Here is a 24,901-nt window from a genome sequence, read left to right on the forward strand (position 1 = left end):
TGATGACCTGACCTCTGCTTTCAGGGGTACTTTAACTCCCTGGATGCCCACATGGCACCAACGTTGGTCTTGTAGGTACAAATGCCAGAAGGGCCCAGGTGTCCTGACCAAAGCCCAAGAGGCCAAAGGAAAGCTTCTAGTTCAAACTGATATCTCTGGGCCAGGGTCAAATTGAAGGAGGCAAGAAGACGATGGCAGTGGGAAGGCCAAAGCTGGGAGGAGGCCGAGGTCTTGCAGCAGGAGAAGTCCTTTCTCACTTATTCGCTCATCCCACAAACATGAGTTGAGCACCCACTCTGTGCCCTTAGCCCCATGCCCTATTTGGCCACTGCCTTTTCTCAAAGTCGTGAGTGGGATGGGGCTGGATTCTTGTCCCTGGAGCCCCGTCTGCCCGATTGGCACAAGCTGGGCCACCAGCTGGTGGGGAAGGAGGAGGGAAGACGGCCATCTGGGACTCAGCCTTAACAAGACAGACAAACAGCTCTGCCCTCATGGAGCTGACATTATCACTAGGGGAAACATGCAAGATAAACAGGTAAAATAATATGTGTCTGATGGTGGCAAATGGTGAGGAGGAAAAATAAGACAGGGAAGGAATGGATAGGAAGTTTGTAGGAGATGCTGTGATTCAGACGGGTTGACCACGGAGGACCTCATTTAGTAAGAGCATAATAAAAAGCCCTGAAGAAAGTGGAGGAGAGGACTGTAACAACGCTCCTGGCTGGTGGACAACTGGTGAAAAGGCAATGCGTGGAACTTAGATGGTGGTGGTGTGAGGTGGCCGGACTGGCCAGAGCTGTGCGAGTGGAGGAGAGGGCAGAGGGGAGGAGGGGGGAGGTTAAGAGGGAGCTGGACAGGCAGGGCCTTCCAGGTGGCAGGAGGGATGCTCCTGGAGGCCAAGGGAGGGCTCTGTGCAGAGGAGTAGCAAGACCGGCCTTAGATTTTAACAGGCTCATTTTGGCCGCACTCTTGAGAGTAGGCTGTAGGCGCCAGGGCAGAAGCCGGGAGCCCAGTTAGGAGGAGGCCACTGCAGTAATCCAAACACGTCCTGCTTCCCACTGTGCTTCCAGCACACAGCATGCTTCCTGCACAGGGTGGGCACTCGGCGAATCCCTACTGAATGATGCGTGAATTAAAGATACCCAAATACCAGTTCTCAGGCCGGTGCGTGGGCTATGTGGAGAAGATACAGAAAAACAGATCTCAGGCATCGCTGCCAGGGATCCTAGTCCAAAGGGTTTCTTTTTTCAAAAAATAATTAACTATTTTAAAGATTTGTTTATTTATTTGAGAGAGAGAGAGACAGAGGATGTGCATGCGTGTGTGAGTACACTCCATCCCACAACCCTGAGATCATGACCTGAGCTGAAATCAAGAGTTGGATGCTTAACCAACTAAGCCACCCAGGTGCCCCTCCATTTGATCTCTAATGGGAAGGAGGAATCTGGATTTTCAGTATAGTCTGCTGGTAATTCTAGGCATGGGGGCTGGTATTCAGAAATACTCTGGGTGCAAGTAACAGAGACTGACCAACAATGGCTTTAAACAAAGGGGATTTTCACTTTATTTACAAGAATTCTGAAGGAGTATGGCTGCCGGCATCAGCTTGGTCAAATGATGGTAGGGTAGGTCAGTGTCTGTGAGATTCTCTTGGCCTTTTTCTCATTGTAGCAAGGTGGCTGTTGGGGCTCCAGGCATCACATCCTCAATCAAGGCAGGAAGAATGGAGGGGCAGAGAGGTGTTACCCATGTCTGCCTCTTTTATCAGAAAAGCATAAACTTTCCCAGAAGCCCCTGTAAGACTGCCTCTTAAATTGCACTGGCCATACCTGGTCACATGTCACCCCAAGCTGCAAAGGAAGCTGGAACAGTGGGAATTGGGATTTACAACCTCTGCAGTGGGAGGCAACTGGAATGAAGGGGCTGGGACCGACCATGGGGAATGTACATGGGTGGCTGCTATGGTTCCACTAGACCATGTGGGGTTTCATCCCCATGGCTTGCCTTCTCCATGGAGCACCTCTGGGGGCCACTGAGTGAAGTCTCAAGCATTCTCTCTGAGGGGCCTACTCCGTCCTAGATGCTGTCTTGCTTCTGTTCATATGTCTGAACACCACACAGACTGCTGGGGAGACCTCTTTGGGGAAATGGTGGTCTTTATTTGGGGATTGTGCATTGCTCTCACCTGGCAGACATCTAAAATAGCATCACCACGTTCTCACTAAGACACGTTCAAGGGCCTTTTAGAGCCTAACTTACATTTATACACACACACACACACACACACACACACATACAAGCACACAGCATGTCTATTTACACAATGGCTGGCACCCCACGCAGGAAAAGAGCAACATCCTCAAACCACTCAGTTAGGAGTGAAGACCAGGATGACCCCTTTCCTCCTGAACGTCCCACTTTTGGTCCAAGAATAAAATAGCATTCCAGTGGCAGCTTTGTCCCCCCGCAGTTTTGAGGGGTGAAAGGAAATGCTTTTCTAGTACTGCCCTATCACCTTAAATGATAGGTTTGCAAAGTCAGAGGTGGGGATTTTATTCTTCATGGGGAGTGGGGAGGGCGGACACAACCAGCCTGGTTTATTCTCTGAATCTTTAACAATGGGATAGAAGCAAAACGTTGCAACACTTGGTCTCCTGTGGGGAGGGATTTTTGAGGAAGAGTAAGTGAATTCACTGGAGCTGGCTCAGGTAGTAGAAACCAAGTAGGGAGTTGGAGCGGGGATGGAAATGCGGACTCAGGAGCCAATCTGTAAGGGTAGCAGTGGGGTCTTCAGACCAGTGTTCATATTTCCAGAAACCCACTGGAAATCACTCTATATTTGTTCTCCGTAGGCTTTAGGAAAAGGTAAAACGAAACAAAACAAAAATTTTTTTGGCTAGAGTTACATCAGAACAATGTGGTAAGAAAATGCAGATTGGCAATGATAGACCTCTCCAGTGTGAATGACAATTATGCAACCGATATATAATTTGCTCGGCAACTCTCTTCCAAGGTCTGGGGCCCTGGAAGGGGGTGGATTATGGAGAGCCCCTGGGGCTGCAGAGGCAGGGCACCCCCAGGGCAGAGGTTCGTGGCAGTTAGTTAGGGGGCAGAGGTGGCTTCAGGGATCATGTTTCCACTATTTACTATGCCTGGCTGCTTACAGTGTGGGCCTCAGACCAGCAGCCCAGGAGCTGGTTAGAAATGCGAACTCTCAGCCCCCACCCAGATCGACTGAATCAGAAGCTGTAGTGTAACAAGATCCCCAGTGATTCGCAGGCACAATAAAGTTTGAGAAGCACTGTTCTAGACTTCTGGGAGCAGGAAGGCTGCAGCCCTGGTTAGATGCCCTTACAAGGCCCAGACAGGGAGGCTTTGGAGAGGAGAAAGCGAAAGCATGGTGTAGGGGAAGCTGTCCTCGGTGGTGGTCTTGCAATCTGGCAAGAGGGAGCCCCAAGGCTGCCCTGTGGGCCGCCCCGCCCTTCCTCACCAGGGCAGCTGCACTTGAACCAGATTGCCCTTAGCTGGCTTTCAAGCTGACATGCCGCACTTAGCACACCTGGCTGCAGGTAAACCACAGTCAGGGAAGTTTTCTGAGAGCAGGGCCCATGAGGCACCGGCAAAACGGAGGGCTGGTTGCGCCAAAGAGGTGCCTTTCTTTCCTTCCCAATTCTGCCAGAAAAATCTCAGCGGAGCTCAGAAAGAAGCCCCTTCAGGGAGAGGTGCCTTGGGAATGTTTTCTGAGCAGCAGCTTCCTTTTGGAGCAGAAGCGATGAGTGCTCAGAAGGAAGAAGCTGGGAGCTTTGGGGCCCCCAGCTTCTTGGTGGGTGGGAAGGGGGTTCCAAGCCCGCTGGGGCATTTCACAAGAGTAAGCATGAACATCACAGATGGCCCGAGACTGGGGACCCAGGGCTGCTGGATACAGAAGGGCTGGAGGAGGGTGTGGTGGCCTGGGAGGGGGGCGGTTTCGTGGACCAGAGCTTCCCCCACCTGGCCCTACAGGGCTCTCTCTTCACTGGTTATCGTGGTGATTCTCCGCAGGTTTTCCCTAACTTTGATAAATTCGGGGGCATGGTCCTCTTCCTTTTCTGGTGGATTTTCCAGCTAAAGGAGAGAAGAAGTAGAGGTGTAAAGTGGGTGTGGCTCGGGGGAATTCCTATTCCCCAAACCACAGTGTTTGGACCAAGGATCCTCTCTGGGGAAACAGAACCAGGGATCAGCTTTGCCACCAGCCCTGGTAGCTGGGGTGACCAGGCAGGAGACTAAGTTTTTGCTGTGAAGCCTGGTGCAAATCACTTGCCTCACCTGGGCCTCCGGTTCTTCATCTCTAAAATGGGAACGCTGCCTGGCTCGCAGACACATAGTGAGAATGAGATCAGGATCGGCATGCAATAGACTGGGCTGATAAGGGAACCCAGCGTCAGGGAGGGGAAGCCACTGGTTCAGTCACACGAGTGAGTGGCAGAGTGAGGACTTGAGCCCGTGGTGGACTGCTGGTTTAGGCCTCATTTTGCTTCATCTCCTCCCTCTTGCCAGCTGCGACCACAGGCAGGGCTCCTCCCTGGGCCAGGCTCCGCACCCACCTGGTTCAGCCTCTGCTGCCGTCTCAGCAGCTCCTGCTCAAAGGGGCACTGCAGCCTCTTGGCTTCTAGCTCTTCCTTCTTCTTCTTGATGAGCTGGTTCCGCCTGCGGTGCTCCAGGACACGCTGCAGCTCCGGCTTGCTGTCCACGCCCAGGCCCCTGGGTGGAGGGAGCCGTCAGGTGACCCCAACTCTCCCCTTGCCCCGCCCAGTCTCAGGGCTGCACCCTGTAGTGACACCTACCTATACCATCCTGTCAGTACAACCCTCCTGGCAGCCCCGGGAGGTGGTCCCATTCCTGTCCTGTTATCCAGAGATGGGAAATGAGGCTCCTAGGACTTAAGACACCAGTCCAGGTCACAGCTATGAAGGGGCTCAGCGAGCATGAGCACCCAGGCCCGTCTGACTGCAGAGGCCAGGTTCTGTGTTATTTCTGGTTACGTTCCCAGGATAAGTTTCTAAAGGTGGAATTGCTTTGTCAGGCTCTTTTTAAGGGTTTGGATATATATTTCCATCTGCCCCCTAGGAAAGGTTACCTAATTTATACTCTGTCATCAGTGTACAAGAGCATCTACTCTTCCCCACCATCACCATGCAGTCTTTTTATATTTTAGGATCTGGTAGGCAAGAAATAATATCTGGTTTTCATTTCTGTTTCTCCGATTATTAGTTACATGAACAACAGCCTTTGAGATGTGTACCAGTCATTTGCATTTCTTTTGTAAACTGACTATACCCGCCTTTGTTCATTTTCTTCCTTATGGATTTATAAGTGATATGTATATATTTTTTGGTCTGTTTTATATTGTAAATATTTCCCTGATTTGTCTTTTAGGCTTTTTTTTTTCTATCACGGTAGTATTTTTTTGACATTAAAAGGGATGACTCTAAAAAACATTCGGAGAAAATACACATGATATATATACTAAGCAAGGAAAAAAAGAACCCACTGTGGATACAAAATGACACCTGCTGGAAGGTCTTGGGCAGAGCTGAAAATACGAGAATCCTAGCCTACGCCAACTCCAGAATGTGCCAGTAGAGGGAGCTGCGGAGGCGCCACGGCCTTCTGCCTGGTGCCAGCCAGCTGGGAGGTATTTCCCAGGCCTCCCCCACCTTCCTTCAGTTGCTGAGTTCCAGCCCTGCCATCTCAAGCCTGCTCTTTCACTGCACCCCTGCTCCACTCATGCCCCCTCTGTGATTGTGACACTCCTGCTTGAGACCCTTCCCTGGCCAGCACATCTCCTCTGGCCAACCTCAAAATCCATGCTGCAAACACCCTGAGCTACTTGTGTTTCCAGTCTATTTGCATATGCTTTTCCCTTTGCTGGGAGCATACTTGCTTCCCCCAGCCGATGCCCACCTCCTAGTCTGGCTGACTCTTGCCCATCCTTCAGGTGTTAGCTGTTAGGGATCCTCTCCTCCGTGAGGTCACCTTGGACTACTCCTAGGTGCCTCCTCTGAGGTTCCAGGCCCATTTATGCCCTCATCATACTGCATGGTTATGCATCCATCCCCACTCTCAGGGCTGGAACTGGGTCCTGTTCCTTCTTGTATGCCAGGTCTGGATGCAGTGCCTGGCACATAGTAGGTGCTTAGTAAATGTTTGTGGAGGACAGGCATGAGTGGGTAGCTGGGAAGGAGGGCAGGGCTTTTGGGGGACCACTGGGGACTAGACTTTCACAGTTTCTGTGGGTGACTATGTGGGGTACACTCAGCCCTCTTCAGCCTCCAGGAGACCCAGCATGACCATCAGCCCTGCCTTCCACAAGAGGCACCTCCGCAAGCCGTAGCAGGTCTGAGGAGATGGTTGCCGGGCTGAGGCAACTGAGCTCTGTTCCTACCTTCTATGGTTCATGAGTAGCTCTCTGTGGAGCTCCTGGTGACTCCGGGAGGCCTTCACAGGGTTCAGCAGCTTCTTGGGCTTGATGAGCTCTGGGTTCCACTCTCTATACTCCGGCCGGGCCATTAGGCTCCCAATGTCCGCTCGCTCTCTCTGGATCTCAGAGTACATCGAGGCTGTAGAGGCAGGAGGCAGGGGAAGGGTTGGTCAGAGCAGGATCTACAATCTAACCCATCCTAGGGGAGCCCCACAGCTGAAGGGTTTTTCTTTCTTTCTTTCTTTCTTTCTTTCTTTCTTTCTTTCTTTCTTTCTTTCTTCTTTCTTTCTTTCTTTCTTTCTTTCTTTCTTTCTTTCTTTCTTTCTTTCTTTCTTTTCTTTCTTTCTGTCTTTCTCTCTCTCTTTCTTTTTGTTTGAGAGATTTTGTTTGAGAGAGGAGACAGAGACAGCATGAGTAGGGGCAGAGGCAGAGGGAGAAGCAGACTCCTTGCTGACCAAGGAGCCCGATGTGGGGCTCAATCCCATGAGTCAGATCATGACCTGAACCAAAGGCAGACACTTAACCGACTGAGCCCCAGCTGAAGGGTTTCGATGTTAGATGGACTCTGGTCATCTGCCACTGTACAGCCCTGGGCAGACTCCCTCGCCTTCTGAGCCTTGGTCTCCTCATTTGTGAGATGGAAATAATCAGACCTGGGTACAGGATTGTTGTATGGATTGGAAGTGCTGTTTATAAAGTGGGGTGTGAAGGTGAAATGATACTGGGTTACAAAATATGGGTTGACATGTGCCCATGTTTTTGGCCTGACTTTGGAGAAAACAATATCCCATAAAAAGAATCATGTTTGAGTTTCTGTTTTTCAGTGACCTTTAATCAGAAAAAGATTTTTAAAAAAGAGCAGTATGCATTTGTTAAATTTGGATGAGTGTAGTGATCAAAAGGAAGTATCACCCCGTATTGTCCAGTTTCCCTCTCTATAATTCCAAATTCTCTGTGGAAGCGTCAAGTTTTTCAGTTTCTCCAGATCAAAGAGGAGAGTATGAAATCCCAGGATGGCTATGTCTCTAATTACAAAGGGATGGTTGCCATCTTTAATGTGGATATCTGGCTTCTTGATGGCCTTACTTTCACCACAGAAGCTTGAAATTTGTCAGTTTACTTGAAATTCAGGCAGAAGAGCTCCCTCCTCTACAAGCTGGCTCTGTATCCTTGCAATGCCCCAAAGTAAGTATCTGCATGTGTGCGAGTGAGACAGACAGAAAGGAAGACTTCTTAAGAAAAAGTCTCCAGGGGATGACACAGCCTGCCCATCAGCTTCTTACAGTAATTAAAGTGAAAATTGACGCATTGGGTCTGCTCCTTCATGAATCCTGCTTTTCTAAGGTTGAGCATCTACCATATGCCAAGTACTGGCATAAACAGGGGTTCTCCAAGTAAACTGGATAGGGATGGTGGTCTGTGCAAAAACCTGGAGGTAGGTAATAGCTCAGTGGGGTTGGAAAATACAGGAGGAGGGGGTTGGTAGAGTGTAAATTGCAAGGTGACCTGTCAGGGAATGTAGGCATCGAAGGGGAGATTATGTTTTACAAATTGTGGCTCACCACACACATGTTTGGCATTTCTATTATTACCCGTTGCAGGGTGCTGTTTGGAGGATTAAGTGAGACCACATTTGTAAAGGTGCTGTGTAAACTGGAAAAAAGTGTTAATTATTACAAGATATTTTGGAAGTAGCCAGATGAAATGTCAGAGCATAAAAACATATCTGCTAATTTTTTCCCCTTGAATTCACATTCTCAGAACTGTTTCTAAAATGAGAATTCTAATTTCCTTTCTTCTCTTTCTTCATAAGGCTGTTTTCAGGTTCTATCCTTCCGAACTCTTGGCCTGGTTTTTAAAGATTGTGGTAGTATTTGATAGTTAAAAATGGGCACTTAACAAAATAAACAGTTGGCTATATTGGCTCCTTCATCTTTTAAAGATGTGGATATTTCCTTTTTTTTTTTTTAAGTAAATTCTACACCCAGTGTGGGCTTGAGCTCACAACCCCAAGATCAAGAGTTGCTCGCCCTACTGACTGACCAGCCAGGGGCCCCTGAAAATGTGGATATTTTCTTAGTCTGTGGGCTTGTCTGGGAGCCAATGTACTAGAATACCCTGATTCAGACTGGAGCTTAGAGAATTTTTTTTCCCCTTTTGATGCCCATTCCCATGATCATGTCCCACCAATCCTTTATCTGAGCGGCTTTTGGCTGTTCTCTTTCCTTCCTGTGTCCTCAGCTCTCATCCTATCCAGCCCATTATCACACCACACTTAAGTAACTATTGTAGCTCCTTGGCTATTCATCCTGCTTGTAGTTCCTTTGTGTCCCAAACCTTCCAGAACTTCATAATTTTCATCAGTTACATTGTCTTTGAAATAGCTAACTGTACTGGATGTTACCAAAGCCATAAGGCAGGAAACCATAAGTTGTATAACTTTAGGAAAGGCGAAGACAGAATTAATTTGCTTAAGATATCACTATATACCCAGAATTCCCAAGTGGATTAACAGAAAAACATTCGGAACTAGTGAGAGAATTCAATAATGTGGCCAGGTACTAAGTAAGCACACAAAACGAAGAGCTCCTGTGTAACAGGAATAACCATTGGGAAAGTACACAATACAATCATTCATTCATTCTACAATATGTTTTGAGTTCCTACAATTTGCCAGGTTTTGTGGTAGATGCTGGACACAAGGGGTGAATGAAGCAAACAAGGTTCCTGCTCTTGCATTGCTGACAAACAAATGATTGCAAATTGCCCGGAACCCACTGAAGGAACCGAACCAGGGGGCTGGGATAGAGACTAACAGGAGGACCCACTTTCCTGCCAGGTGCACTTGTGGGGGGTGTCTCTCGGAGGAGGTGACATTTCAGATCTGGGGATTGAGGAGAAGGGGGGAGGCTGGGGCAGAGGCAAGGAACAGCATGTTGTGACTCATGTACCTTGAACAAGCTTGGTCTGTTCAAGGAACAAAAAAGCATAGTGTGTCCGGAGTGGTGTGCGTGAGTGACAGGAAGAGTGTTTGGTGTGAGGGTGGACGGGTGGGTTCAAGTTGGGGAAAGATCGCGTCTCATTCGATTTTTAAAAAGGTCATTCTCTCTGGTGTGTGTGTGGGGAAAAAACTGTCAGCAGGTTTTGGGAAATTTTTATCTGACTTTGGTTTCTTTTACTTCCACTGGGCACTCTTACTGGCTCTCCCTCCAGTTAAATTCCAGAGGAAAATCATCTGATTGGCCAGGCTGAGAATCTTCACCCCACTGGTCACCAGCTAATTCATGGGCCGGCTGCCCCCCAGGGGCCAGACCCCACCACTGCAGCAGCAGGACCCTTCCGGCTGAGTCCTGCTTGGAAGAGGGGCCCTGTATGTTGTAGTCAGTCCTGCACCCAGGTCCAACCGGTGACCAGCTCCGGTTGCAGGCCTTTAATTTATTTTGTAAATGAAATCAGCATTTAGTCGTGGGCGATGTTGTCTTCCTGAGGCTAGGGTGGTTGGTGGTTCAGGCAGGGATCCTGAAGGATGGGGCTCGTTCTTCAGACCAAAATTGCAGCCTGGGAAAACCGCTGCCTTGGCCAGTTAGTGTGCCCAGCTCCAGGACTGACACGTGTGAGATCTGTGGGCACGCGGGTGGGGGCCCTCCAGGGCTTAGAGAGCCCCTGAGCCAGACTCCCTGCCCTTTAGTTTAATTAAGAGAGGCCCCTCCATGTAGAAGAGCCTCACATAGGTGCTGAAACAACGGAGACTGCTCAGCAAAGCCCAGATGCTGGGCTGAGAAAATCCGGGCTGCCCTGGGCGTTGGGTGGGCTTCCTGAGCCGAGGTGGGATCTGACCCCAGGGCTGCTCTGGCCGGGTCTCCCAGGCAGCTGCGGCATCCTGAGAGATCAGAGACTGTCAGGGAAGTGGGCGTGATGGGGCAAAGTGTTAGGTCACCTCCGAAAAGACAAAGGTCAATGCCCAAAGGAAGAGCTGGCAGAGAAGAGGAACAGGCCGGTGGAGGAGAAAGCTAAAAGGCTAGAGGATATGCTTCACTGGTTGCCAGAGAAATGCAGAACAGAGCTTAGGTGTGTAGACGCTGGAGTCTTGAGGATCTGGATGGGAATGTTGACTCTGCCCCTTCCTAGCCTCGGGCAAGTTTACCTCTCCCCTGCAGCGGGAGTCCACAAACTAAACCTTTGGACCAAATTCAACGCCTTTGGAACACGGCCATGCCCACGCATTACTCACTGTCTATATGGTTGCTTTCCACTAGAACAGCAGACGGGAGAAGCTGCTCTTGTTCAGCACCCTTCTTCATGAGGTTGTTGCAAGATAAATGAGGGGATACCTGCTTGGTGCTTGGTAAGTGCCTAGCACAGAGTTGAGGACTCAATAAATGCTACCCATCTGGGCAGCCAAATACAGCAAGGCAGGCTGTGCACTGCACAACTCTAGGGCCTCACTCCTGTAAATTAAACTATGAGTGGAGCCCCTAGAATTGCAGTGTGGCCACCCCATTAGCTGCTATTAACAATTAGTACCAATAAATCCCAGTCTTAGTCTTGGATGGAGCATTCTTATCCTCTTTAAAAACTGCACTGATTTAATCAGTGGCTCTTAGCCCTGGCTGTGTATTGCCATCACCAGAGGAAGTTTTAAAAATACCAATGCCTGAGTGGCACCCCAGGAATTCTGATGTGACTGGCCTGGGGAGGCAGCCTGGCCTTTGGGATTTTAAAAAGCTCCCCAAGTGATTCCAATAGTCAGGCAGCTTTGTAAACCATGGAGTTAAAAAGAAAAAAAATCTTCCTTGCTTTGGCCTGAGTGATTTCAGCTAACTGATTGGCCTGGTAGGTGGACAAGTTGGGTTAAGGTCATAGTTTTTAGCCACTGTGTGACCTTGGTTGGGTCTTCATCTCTAGGACCCTCCTTCTCTGTAAAATCATGATGCTGTGAGGACAGGATGAGCTGGGCAGGGGCAGGTGCCGCCAGTAGGTGACAGCTAAATGGAGTGTCTTGCATGACTGGACAAGTAATTCTTGCTTATCTGCAGACTGTGGGACTGACTTCATCTTTGGGGGCAGGGTAGGATGGGTAGTAATAGGTCAGGGGAGAGACTGGGAGCTTCTCCCTTGGTTCTTCCCTGTTTCTGCTGAGAACCCTAAAGGTCCCACAGCTCCTCCCCAGGGGCTCTGCAGATTGCAGCCCCAGGCTAGGCAAGGCTTAGCTGGGCTCACTGACTGCTCCCAGGGTGAGCTCACCAGCCGCTGGGGTGAGTGTGGCTAATGATAGGGTGGTAGCTTTGAAATAAACAATGGTACCCACCCTGGCCGCAGGAGAGCAGTGAGGAGAGACTGAGGGGAAGTGGCGGTGGTGGGGACCCAGGTCTCAGTTTACCCTAAGAAGAGCTGTAGGATCCCAGATGTCTAAGGCCTTAATGTCCCCTTCATCTGCCTCTCTGCCCTGGAGGTTCTGGTTCTGTCTTTGATGGCATCAGTTACAACAAATGACACATGAGCCAGTAAAGCAGCATGGTTAAGGCAAATGGAGGAGACAGACTGGTGGTTGAATCATGGTGGGTTACTCCTTACCAGCTGTGTGACCTTTGGCAAATAGCTTAACCTCTCTGAGCCTCTGTTCAATGCGGACAGTGGCCGAGGCAATGCACCCAACAGTCATGGGACTGTTTCGAGGGTGAAATGATGTAATGTGCAGGACGTGGTTAGTCCACTGCCTAGCAGAGTGATGCTCACAAAAGGCAGATTTTCCTCCTTTCCTAAGGGGACCCTCAGCCCTTGGTGAAGGCTCACTCACCTGCATCTGGATCTCACAATTGCCCAGGGAGGCTGTCGGGGTACTGTTTTATTATGCCTCGTTGTAGATGAGAAAACTGAGGCTTTTGGCTCAGCCCCTGGAGAACTCCTAGCCCAAATGAAATCCAGGCTCACCGGGGGAGGCCCAGCCCAATCAGACCAGCCCTAGCCGCTTTGGGCTTGAGCCAGAATCTATAGGCCTGTCTGCCCAGGGGCTGGTCTTTGCTTAGGAGGAGACCAGCTGTGCTCTCCTTCCCTGCACCCTTGTTCCTCATTACCATTCCAGCTGTGGGTTCTGAGCACAAGTGGGACCTTCTTGGTTCAACATTTCAAGAGGTGGAAAGGTAGTGGACAAGAGAGGCTTTAAAAATAACTACTGGCAAAGGAGAGAGAGGCATTCGATGAAAATGATGAGTGTGACCACTGGATTTTCCAGCCCCTTCTGGCTTTTCCCCCTCAGTGGGGAAAGGGCCCTTTTCTGTTTCCCTGACCAGAGACCAAAGAACAGTATTTATGGTGGCCGCTGCCTAGAATCAGAGCTCCTTGTGCATTTGGATGCAATCTCCCCGACCCATGAGAAAATGGTTCAAAAGTCCTAAACATTTTGCCTTGGGTCCACTGTGACCTCCTAATTTGTGATGAGAAGGTCTGCATGGGCATTCAGGGTTTTGAATCAATTCCATAGCAGAGTCCAGAGCTGGACACGGAAGGTCCTTGGCAAGGCTGGTGCAGAGTGTGGTGCAAGGGACAAGTGTCAGCAGACCAGATATTCCCACTAGCCCACCAGGATGTGATGCCAGCCATTCCACTTGGAATATGCCTCCAGGGGAACAGTCCCAGCAGGTACTTATCACCCGCTGAGCTAAGAACCACTCGGGATCCAAGCCCCTGGAGACACCTCTATTGGGGCAGCTCACAGCGGGAGAAACCAGCCAGCTTTGGCAGCAGTCGCAAGAAACGACATACCAAACACCCTGGTTTCTAGCTCCATCTCAGACTTGCTCCTACTGCAAGGTGCTAGAGCCAAATTCTCCAGGCAGTTACCATGTTTACACACACGTGTGCCACACACTGTGCTGAGCCCCTCAGAGCTGTAGCTTGGAAAACTCTCACCACAGTCGGAGGAGGTGGGTAGAGAGGCTCTGAGAGGTCATCCGATTTTCCCAGATCACACAGCCAGTAAGGGAAGGCGCCAGAATCCAAGCTGGGAGCTATGTCTGATGCCAAGACCCCTGTTCTGTCCCTTGCACCCTGAAGCCCTCCGGCCTGTCACCTGATACCGAGGAGGATGAACCCCTGTTCTGGGTGATGATGGGCTTGGGGTGGGGGACGGAGCCAGGGCCCCAGGCTCTAACAGCTCGGCTCCCCAGCCAGCCAGCCTGCCTGCCCCGGGTTGCCCGGGCCCTCCTTCCCCGCACCTCCTCCCGCACGGCACCTGGCTCCGCCGCCAGGGAAACAGAAGAGAAATGGTCTTACTTCTTGGATGCGTCTTCGGGAAGGGAACTCGGGGAGCAGCGGTGGCAGGTCCCTCGCTCCGCTGGGAAGTCCCAGACTAGCGGGAAGGGCCGCCTCTGCAGGGCGGGTCCTAAACCCCCGGGCCGCAGGCGGGTGCCAGCCACCGGGGCGGCTCTGCATTCCTGTTTATTCTGGTATCAATAAAAAGGAACTGTTGCCATAGTAACAGATATTTCACTTGGTGCGCGGCCACTTCCACAATGCGGAACACCGCGTCCAAGCCACACGCTCGAGCGGCACAAATAAATACCTATTTCGTCAGACGGGGGAGGAGTGAGGCCAGGCTCAGGCATTTCCCGCGCTTCCGACCAGAGGGTCAGCGGGAGTGCGGCCCGGCCCGGCCCGGAGCGGCGCCCACCTGCCTGCCTGCCCCGGGAGCCTGGCCGCCAGCGGGAGGGCCCGAGCCACACGGTCAGCGCTGGCCAGCCGGCTGGGCCAGGATCCCCAGGCACCCTATTATTCTGTACCCTCAACTTTGTCTGAGTGGCATCATTGAGAGTGCGAGGAAGCGGGAAGCTGACGGGCTCCAGGCCCGAGCGGGCCCTCTGGGTCCTCGAGTCAGCCCAGCCGGGCTCCCCACCAGCCCCAGGGCAGCAGCCCAGCGCCCCGGGTTTGTCAGCTGTGGACAACAGCCGGTGGACGGGTGGTCGGGAGATAAGAGAGTGACACAGGGTTAGTGAAGGCAGGGGGTCCTCGCTCAGCTCAGCAGCCAGGACGTTTCCTTCGGGGACATCCGAACCCGCGGTGACCCGAGTGCAGGGCCCCAGCAAGGACGCGGCGCCTGGCGCTCCACGGACCCCGGCTCAGCGTGTGACCGAGTGTCCTGGCCGTCTGGGACACCTGTGGACGCTGAAGACCGCCTGGGTGCTTCCCGGTGCTGGGAGCGTTCTCCTCATCTCAGAACCGGTGTTCACGCGAACTTTTGGGCATGTTTTCTGGTTTTATCACCCTCCTTAATCCTCTAGCCAGGAAGCTGGCACCTGCCGGTAAACTGGGCTCCCTTCCCACCTCCCGGTGAAGGGTGTGGCTGCCTCGAAGGCCATGAAGCCCAGGACGCATATCAACCCTGAACAGGGGCATTGAAAAGACAACGGGCGCCCTCTCTGGCCCGTGTATTTTACGTGACATTTGTTGGGTACCTACTGTGTTCCTGGCACTGTTCCGAGTGCTGGAGCTATGGGGTAACCGATAGGTTTGGGCTCGGTAACTTACATTCCCGCGGTGGGCGTGGGGTAGTCAGACAAAACAGAAGGAGGCAAACCAGAGACTTGGACCTCTGATGAATGCAGGACTAAAGTAAGAACAGGGGAGGAGAAGGGGGGGGCTGACTCAGGAAGGGTGGACGCCAGGGCGGTGACCTTTTAGGGAGGCCTGGGTGGTAAGAAGGAATCAGCAACATGTTCCCATATGAGAGCATTCCAGGGAGTGGGAAGAGCCAGTGGAAAGGCCCCAGGGTAGGAGTGAGTTTGATACGGTGGAAGAAGGCCAGCGGGCCGGAGTGCTGGCATGAGGGGGAGGTGGGGCGTGGGACCTGATCAGGGAGGCAAGGGACAAGTTGTGCATGGCCTTGGAGCCTTGACCAAGCTGGCCATTCTGGAACCACTTAAACTTAGGGGGTCATAAGTTCTTGGGTATCAAACAATTTTCTAGAAACAACAGGTGTTCCTTTTCATTCCTTCTTCCTAAATTCTGCTTCTCTTGAAGTCCTTTGAATGGTATCCTCCCCAGGCTTCCTGTCCTGCTGTGGCTTAATTTCACTAAATTCTAGTGGTGGAAGACTGCCACTAAATTCCCGTCAAGCTTCTCTTTGTTGCCGTATATTGTCTTGCTGTGCAAATGGCTCTTCTGGGCATTTCCCAGGGCCCACAGTGGCTTATCTGAACCAGTCTGGGTGCCCTGTGGCAGTGGGGGAATAGGAGGGATCCTGGGGAACTGACAGCTTCTGTATGCCACCTGCAGAAGACAGAACCCCCTAATCCAGCTTACTCCAGAGGAGCAGACTCAGTCCCCATGCCAGTAATGACCTTCATTTCCACTTTGTATTTTCTTTATTGGAGGACTCTGACAGCAGCCCAGAGCAATGGAGAGCCAAAGAGAGTTGGGCAGGCATCCGCCTAAGGTTGGGTGCCATGTTCCCCAGGCAGTTGGGAATCCTTATACCTCTTCCATTAAAGCTCTTCTCACAGCCCAACCTGTGTACACACTCATCAAGCTCACCCACCAGACTGTCAGGCTGAGGGCTGGGGCCTCACTTTATCTCAGTATCCTGTCCCGGGACCAAGGTGCTCAATAACGATTGTTGACTTGTAGATACCAAAGACATTGACAGGCCTGTGCTTGTTATAATACCATCTTGCTGTGTGTGTGACTGTTTATGAGATCAATAGTTAACATCTTCCAAGCCATACCTCATCAGTAAGAAATAAAACTATACCCCATAATGGGATCCAGGTCAATAGTATGTCTATTTATTCACCTAAAAAGATGTCTGGTACATGTCTGGTGAAAAATCAAACTGCACAATCACATATAATGTGATTCCTACCCTCCCTTTTTTTTCAAGATACAAAAGTTAGTACTTACAGTTCATAGAGGACCAATCTGGAGGTCTATACACTGGACTGTTAAAAGTGGTCAGTTTTAGATCAATGTATCTTAAATGTCATTACTAGCCATCATTTGTTAAATAAGTGTTAAGATGGAATTAGAATGGGCTGTGCTCCTGGATTGCTGTATTAGAATTTATGAGGGGGAGGGGCCCACAAATCTGGATTTTTAGCACAGCCCCCGGAGATTTGTTTGTATCTGGGATTTTGAGAACCACTATTTTACAGCATAAAATTACAGGCCTTTCTCCTTAGTCACAATATTTCTGTAATATTTGTGGTTTAAAAGCAAAACAAAACCAGGCATACATCGTTTTTTGCTCTCGGAAAACAATAAAGATTAAAAATCTGAGAAATAGCAACCTTTTCTAACCGACGATAGTTATGATTCACATCTGGTTCAGTCATGTCCATTTTGCATATTGGAAAATAGAGGCCTTCTGGGCAAAATGAGCCTTTCAGGAGTTTACTCCAGGTTAGGGCCAAATTCAAACCTAGTCGCTGCCTCCTGCCTTGGGCAGTGGAGCTTTCCCGGGAGGCCTTCCCATTCCCTAAAGGAAGGACTCTGGAATGCCAGGGGTGGGAGATCAGATTTCTTGCTCAGCCCCAGAAGAACTATGGGGGAACCCAGAGGTAGAGCACACCCCTCCCACACTTCCTTCTCGCCCCTTTGAAGTCTGTTTTTCCTGGGAATTTAGAGGAGCCCAAAGGAGGGGTGGTTAGTGAAGACCCGGAGAGGCAGTCAGGAGTGGGAGCTGGGGGATTTTCCTGCATGTGTAGTGGGCTGGGGCTGCAGTTTGCATTAAAAACAAAACAAAACAACCTCCAAAAATATCTTTCCTTTCATTTTTGCTCCCCTGTCTCCAAGCTCACAGGCGCCTAGAGCAGCTATCTGGGTGCACAAACATCAGACAAGAAGTTCCCATGGCAACTCAAAACTTCCTTCTCGGCCCTATACTCAGTCTAAATCTCCAGGGTCCCTTTTCAAGGCCTCAATGAGGTTTCTGAGAAGCCACCCACAAAACAACCTCAGGATCCAACCTCCTCCCCACCCCCAACATGCTCAGTTGAAAGGACATGGAGGGGGGGAGAAACTGTATTGGCAGAAAAACTTGTCATGGGATCTGTGGAGAGATTATAAAAGGAATGAGAGTTGCCTTTACAACAAATTTGAACCGGGAAGAATTTGCCCGGTGGAGGGATTTCAAGTGTGCAAACAGGAAAGTACCAGTGGGGAGTGGGGAAGAACTAAGTTTTGTTTCAGAAAGCTGGCTCTCCACTCAGCTGCGGTTGGGCATGGTGAATTTTGTCTCTTTAGCTGCAGAGGGGCCCTGGGCTGCCCCCCATCCCCAGCACATTTTAACTCACTCGGAGCCAGTAGTCAGGCGAAAGAGGGACAGTGGAGCTAGGGATAGGGAGAGGAGTGTGTGTGTGTGTGTGTGTGTGTGTGTGTGTGTGTAGGGAAAGAGAATGAGGAACCTGGGCAGACCAGAGCTTGTCAAGTGAATCAAACTTCCATGATTGCTGGCAATGGGATTGGCAGATGTAGCAAATAAAAATGTACAGGCTGAGTTTAATTTGACTTTCAGATAAGCAACAATAAGTTTTTAGTATAAGCATATCCATACAGTAGTTGGGCTATACTTACACTAAAATATTTTGTGGGTGTATTTGAGGTTCAAGTTTAACTGGGTGTCCTTCAAATTTTATCTGGCAACTGTGCCTGGCAGACAGGGACGGAGGTGAGGGCTGTCCCTCTGGCTACAGGGGAGAAGCACAGTTACTGATGTCTACAGGCACCTGGAGTGCTGTTCCTCTGTCCCTGCAGATGCCTCCCTCCCTGCCGGGAACCAACCTGAGCTCCAGGTAGGATGAGGGTGTGAACCTCAGGTGGGCCTTTACAACAGCGCTGCGTAGCTTACCAGGTATGGCCAAGTGTGAGTTATTCCCAAAGGTGACCCACCCTTCCAGCTAGTGGTTAAGAGCGTGGACAGTGGTGTCAATGGAGATACCGTTCCTCGCTCTACTGGTGGACGGCTAGGTGACCTTCAAGACCTCATTTCCTCATTCTGATATGGGGCAGACATTCTTTTGAGGAAGAAAGGAGACACAGCACAAAGGGATGCCCTTCACATTACCTGTCACAGAGTGTGGGCTCCAGAGTGGTAGATGTTATTTTGATAACCCATTTAAAAGCAATATAAATTTTCCTGCACGTGAAAAAAGTGCGATTAAATATTAGAGTTGATACAGCCTCAGTGATGTAAAACAAACACAACCACACATACAAGCTCTGAACAGCAAAGACTATGGTTAGGAGACACCCCCAATGTTACCAGCAGTTGCTTAGGGTTAGTGGGATTGTGGGTAAGGCTTCCCCTTCTTTATTCTCAATTTCCCAAAATATTCACGGTGAACATACAATACTTTAATATTAAAAAGTTATTTAAAAATAATTTTTGATGAAAAATTTTCTAGAAGTATTGTCTTACTTTGTACATGACTTGAGAATACTGTAAATGAAGATGGATGGCTACCATCTTGGGTTTGACTCCATAACCCCATCCTTGGAAGCTTCTAAAGGAGGAGGGTTTTTGCCTCTTCACTAAATGGACCAGTTGGATCCCTGACTCTTCTTGCTTTCCATGTGTGAGACAACCAGACTAGTGCTTCTAGAGGCCCTGGATTTAAAACTCAGCTCCACCCCTGATGGGATGTGTGACTTTAGACAAGTCATGTTATCCTCCCAGCCTAAATATTCTCATGTGTAAAATAAGGGTTAATACTACTTCCCTCCTTGAGAGGGGACATATCTGTTATATTTATGAGTACATCCACATGCCTTGCATGGGGTAGTGCATAATAGTGGTTAATAAATACTAATTGAAGGAATAAATGAATTACATCGATGAGATGACAGATGTACAGCATTTGGCAAAGTGAGTGGCAATAAGTGATCAATATTATTTGCCATTATTATTACTAGCCTCAGGAGATGTGCAGACTTTGGCATAGATGGGCCTCAGTCTGCATGTGTTTTCTACCTCATTGTGGGATAGAAGCATTCTCTTAGCAGGAGCAGGAGCAAGCTGCGAAGCTCTTTAAAGCTCAGTCTCGGGATCCCTGGGTGGTGCAGCGGTTTGGCGCCTGCCTTTGGCCCAGGGCGCGATCCTGGAGACCCGGGATCGAATCCCACATCAGGCTCCCGGTGCATGGAGCCTGCTTCTCCCTCCGCCTGTGTCTCTGCTTCTCTCTCTCTCTCTGTGACTATCATAAATAAATAAAAAATTTAAAAAAAAATAAAAAAAAAATAAAGCTCAGTCTCCTCTGTTAAATGAGGATGACAATCAGCAGTGACCTTGTAGGGCTCTTGAGACCGAATGAGCTAGCGGTGCCTAGCACAAAGTAAATGCTCCCAGAGGGGACATTTGGGGGCCCCAAACTCCTTGCTCCCTCCCTGGCTTGTAGCTCTTAGTGGTACAGCATGTGGCCCCTGGAAAGACTCTGATCTGTCTGCTATTCTGAATAGGTTGCCAGTGAAAAATGTTGCCTTTTGAATGAGGCTCATGGCTGCAGCTCCAGGTTAGAGGGAACACAGGGTCTTCAGATTAGATAGCGCCCCCCCCCCCCGCCCCCACCACCTTTGTGAGAAGATAGGAACTGGGTGGGAACACTTAGGAGGATTGCCTTGTGGGAAATCACTGGAGCTGGGATTTGAAATCGGATTCATCTAATTATGGAGCTGCTCCCTTTCTGCCTGCCCCAGCGCAGCCAGATTCAAGACCCCCCCCCACCACCCCCCAGGAAGGCGCCGGCAATCCTCAAGTCTTGCCCAGTTCTCGCTTTTGGACTTAAGAGAACAGTTGTTTCAATGTTCCAAAGCAGTAGCCCTGCGTGGGGATCTCCCCAGGGCAGAGCCAGACTAAGTCGAGAGATAGTCTCAGAACTGAGGTCCTGAGGTCGTGCTGGTGGAGGTGGGGAGTGGGTGGGGGTCCAGGGGAGGGTTGGCAGGGCAGGCACCTCTGGGGCAGATGTGCAGCCAGTGACTCCCCTCTGCAGGCTGGACCACTGGGTCAGGTGGGCTCCATGCCCGCGGCAGGCTGGCAGATAATGAGCCCAGGTGAGCCCGAGTCCCCTGTGGCACTTTCTAATCCCGTAGCACCCCGACTGGCAGGGTCCACGCTGGCCTGAGGCAGAGTTTCACCTTCCCCAAACTTCTCCTTCCAAGCATAAAGTCTGGAGGGGAAACTCCCCAAATGCTTACTGCGGGCATTCCTTTTCTTCTTTCTACATCTCTGGTATTCCACATTATTTTTACACGGACTAAAGACCATGTTTGTCTCGTTCTCCAAGTAAAAAAAAAAAAAATCTCATTGTCCAGGGCAGAAAAGTGGTAAGAGCTTACCGCAAATAAGTAAACAAAAAGACGGATAGAGAAGGGAGAAAAAAAAAACCAACAGTGTTATCCAACTCTCACCCTTGAAAATTAAGCATTGTGTGTTTCCTAAATGTTTTTCTCTTCACCTGTGTATGGATAGATCTCTCCCTGCAGGTCGCTCTCCTGCCTCCCGGCTGCTGATGCAACCCCAGGCGGGCCATCCCCCCCTGCCCCACTGCGGCCCCGCAGGGTTACCCGTTTCCCACCCTCCTTACCAGCGCCTTCGTGGGCTTCAGACCCCGCCAGGGGATGGAACCTGCCGGGCTTTCATAGTTAGGACACCGAGTGGGTGCCTATGTGTGTGTGTTGGGTGGGGGGGGGGGCGCATTTGCACACTGGAATAAAGCAATATAAGGGTGGATCCCCCCAAAAAAGAATGTAGGAGGGAAAGAAGGAATGAAAGGAAAAGGTAGTTTAAAAGAATGAAGGAAGGGAGGAAAGCAGAGCAACGAAGGAGGACCGAGGTGCCCGGCGGGCTGGGCGCAGGGCGCAGGGAGCCCGCGCTGCCCTCTCCACGCTCTCCGCGGGGTGCGGGCCGGGACTTGGCCTCACTTACCGGACCGGAGCAGCACGGCCCGGTAGAGACCCGAGGCCTCGGCGGGGCCCCGAGTCCGCTCGCCCAGCCTCTGCGCCATGCGCCCGTGCGCCCGCCTGCGGAGCCGGCACTGCGGCCGGGAGGAGAGTCCTGCGGGGCCGGCGCCTCCGCGGGGTGACGCCAATCGAGGCCCGAACCCAGCTGCGGATCGAGTTACCACCGCGGCGGGAGCTGAGCTGGAGCTGAGCTGGAGCTGAGCTGGGCCGGGAGGAGGGACCGCGGGCAGGTGCGGGGCTCTGCGCGCAGCCGGGAGGGCGCAGGCAGGGGCAGGGGCAGGGGCAGGGGCAGGGGCAGGGGCAGGGCAGGACTCCTCTGGAGCCCAGGGAGAGCCCGATGTCCTGGTTTTTAGCCTTGGTCTCCCACCCACCACTCCCCACTCTTCTCCATTTCCCTGGCCACTGGCTTCCTTGAATGCTACGAGCAGGTGTGGGATTCTGGAGCGGCATCCCTGGCATCGCGCCCCAGGGCCACCGGTTAATAGGGATGTGACCCCGCGATTTAATTACGTAACCTCACAGAGCCACAGTCTTTTCATCTGTAAAATGGGAATAACCACAGTACTTATCTCACAGGGTTATGAGGGTAACTGATTTTATATTTGTGTGTGTGTGTACATATTTATATTTATGAATATATATATACACATTTTACATATACTTTTTAAAAAATTTATTTATGATAGTCACACACACACACACACACACACACACAGAGAGAGAGAGAGAGAGGCAGAGACACAGGCAGAGGGAGAAGCAGGCTCCATGCACTGGGAGCCCGACGTGGGATCCGATCCTGCGTCTCCAGGATTGCGCCCTGGGCCAAAGGCAGGCCACCCAGGGATTCCCCCATATACTTTTTTTTAAAAGATTTTTTTATTCATGAAAGACACACAGAGAGGCAGAGACATAGGCAGAGGGAGAAGCAGGCTCCATGTGGGGACACCCATGCAGGACTTGATCCTAGGACCTGGGGACCATGACCTGAGCCAAAGGCAGATGCTCAACCACTGAGCCACCCTACATGTTCATTATATTTTTATTTATATATATGTATATATATAATGATTATATGATTCTACATATATATGATTATAAGTATTATATATAATCTTAGAACAGCGGCTAGCACAGAACAAATGCTATATATTGTTATTTAAAAAAGTGTCCCGGGGAGTGGCACTGAGAAGTAGGGGGTGTTACTCTAGGAGGACAGTTGTGGTGAGACTCCACAAGGATGTCTCCCCGGTAGCCCGGGTGGCTCAACGGTTTAGCGCTGCCTTCAGCCCAGGGTGTGATCCTGGAGACCCAGGATCAAGTCCCATGTCGGGCTCCCTGCATGGAGCCTGCTTCTCCCTCTGCCTGTGTCTCTGCCTCTCTCTCTCTGTGTCTCTCATGAATAAATAAATAAAATCTTAAAAAAAGAAAAAGCTACAGATTTAAAACTATTAAAAAAAAAAGATTGATGTCTCCCAATTTGTACAATCCCTTTAATAGCCAGATGAGAGGACCAGCCAAAAGAGTCTAAGGATGGAGGAGCAAAGTCAATCAGGCAGATTTGCAATATATAAGAAACTGACAATTTTGACTATCTACTCTGCTGTCTGATGCCATGCTAAGTTTCTTCTAATATAAAAACTAATGTCCTCTTTCATCTTCATGACCCTATGAATTAGTGTCTATTAGTGTTCCAATTTTGCAGATGAGGAAACTGAGGCTCAGAGAGGTTCAGCAGTTTATCTGGGATCACACAGTGTGGAGTGGGGACACAAACTCAGGTTCTGACCTCAGACATGGACCACTCTACTGTCCCTCTGTTATCTCACTTACTCTTCACAAAAGCACTGAAGGGGAAGTATTATCTCCAGTTGAGAGATAAAGTCATTGAGACTCAGGGAGGTGAGGTGGCTTGCTCATGCTCACACAGGTAGTTGGAGGAACCAAAACTCAATCCAGTCGCTACCCACAAAACTAGTCCCTGAAATGTATAGACCCCCAGAGCTGTCCAGGGTACTGGATGGCTTCTGTTCAAGGCTGAGCCTGTGTGGGCCAGGGAATCTTGAGCTGGCTGTTGGAGCCTTAGCCACATAGTACTGTCTCCCTGCACCTCTGCATCCTCTCCAGCCTTGGTGTCCCCAGGCCAAATGCCAGCCAAATCCTCTCTAGCTTTCCTTTGCCACTTCCCAGGCCCAGCTTCTGCTTCCTGTACTTCTCTGCTCTTCAGTCACCACCCAGGACCCAAGTGACACACTTTGATCTTTGGGGACATCACTGGTTGGTCAGACTGACATATATCTCATCAACAGCCAACCACTACGAGTGCCAGGCACGATTACAGACATTTGGCATTGACTATTTTAGATCCATTCTTTAGAGGATGAAATTATATACAATTTATTATTCATCTCACTTAATCTACTCTTTGATCAAGTATGGTTATGCCCCCTTTTATTTTTTATTTAACTTTTAAAAAAGATTTTATTTATTCATGAGAGACATAGAGAGGCAGGGACATAGGCAGAGGGAGAAGCAGGCTCCCTATGGGGAGCCCGATGTGGGACTTGATCCCAGGATCCTGGGATCACAAACTGAATCAAAGGCAGATGCTCAACCACTGAGCCACCCAGATGGCCCTGGTTATAACCCCTTTTAGAGATAAATTTCAAGTAACTTGCCCACAGTCACATAACTAGTTAGTAATGGAGCTGAAATTGGAACTCAGATGATGCCAAAGCTTTTTCTGCAGGGGCAAAACAAAGCTAGCTATTGAACAAGGTGGGGGGGGGGTTCAGGAAAATTGTGACTAAGAAATATGCTTTTACCGAGCATTCAAAAAGGATTAACTCTGGTCTCACCCCTGAGGAATTCTAGGTGAGTCTGACTTACCTGAGCCATTTAGTCTCTGCTTCTCATTTTCATTATGAAATATAGCCTGAGGAGAGTATTCTTTCTGTGAACAGAAAGAAAGTAGGTGGAGGTGAGGATCCTTTGTTCGTTGGCAAGAGAGGAGCGAAGAAATATTCATAGTGTCTCCAAGTTCCCACAGGAGGGACTGATCCAGGTCAAAGTCCTCTCCAGAGAAACAAATTGCTATAGTCCTTGGAATGTGCATGTTGGGGGGCCATTCATGAGACATGCTTTTTAAAAAAAATAAACCTTTTTAGAACAGTTTTAGATTTAGAGAAAAATTGAGAAGATAGTACAGAGAGTTCCTTATACTCTGTATCCAGTTTTTCTGTTAGTATCTTATATGTGTGTAGATGTACAGGTATGGCACATATGTTATAATTAAAGAGCTAATATTGACACGTTATTACTAACCAAAGTCCATGCCTTATTCAGATTTCCTTAGTTTTTAACCTAATGTCCATTTCCTGTTCCAGGATCCCATCCAAGATACCAGGTTACATTTAGTTGTTAGGTCTCCTTGGGCTCCTCTGGACTGTAATAGCTTTTCAGATTTTCTTTGTTTTTGAAGACCTTGACAGTTTCAAA

General features: G+C 49.9%; 1 protein-coding gene across 3 annotated transcripts in view; it reads right to left on the reverse strand.

The window, feature by feature from the left end:
* Window positions 1-1,540: 1,540 nt before the first annotated feature.
* The window catches only part of FAM107A (family with sequence similarity 107 member A), a 52,766-nt gene continuing 29,405 nt past the window's right edge, over window positions 1,541-24,901 (reverse strand). Inside the window, exons 2-5 of one of the 3 annotated variants that reach the window (XM_041762243.1) lie at window positions 24,293-24,356; window positions 6,425-6,599; window positions 4,584-4,740; window positions 1,541-4,104 (exon numbers count right to left, since the gene is read on the reverse strand). In XM_041762243.1, the coding sequence (XP_041618177.1) occupies window positions 3,997-4,104; window positions 4,584-4,740; window positions 6,425-6,599; window positions 24,293-24,356 (504 nt within the window). In that variant the 3' untranslated portion in view covers window positions 1,541-3,996. Of the gene's footprint in view, window positions 4,105-4,583; window positions 4,741-6,424; window positions 6,600-13,732; window positions 13,962-21,371; window positions 21,585-24,292; window positions 24,357-24,901 lie in introns of those variants that run through there. The other 2 variants (XM_041762244.1, XM_041762245.1) reach the window with 2 other exon arrangements.

Source organism: Vulpes lagopus, chromosome 7, assembly GCF_018345385.1.
Source record: "Vulpes lagopus strain Blue_001 chromosome 7, ASM1834538v1, whole genome shotgun sequence".
Classification (NCBI taxonomy): Eukaryota; Metazoa; Chordata; class Mammalia; order Carnivora; family Canidae; genus Vulpes; species Vulpes lagopus.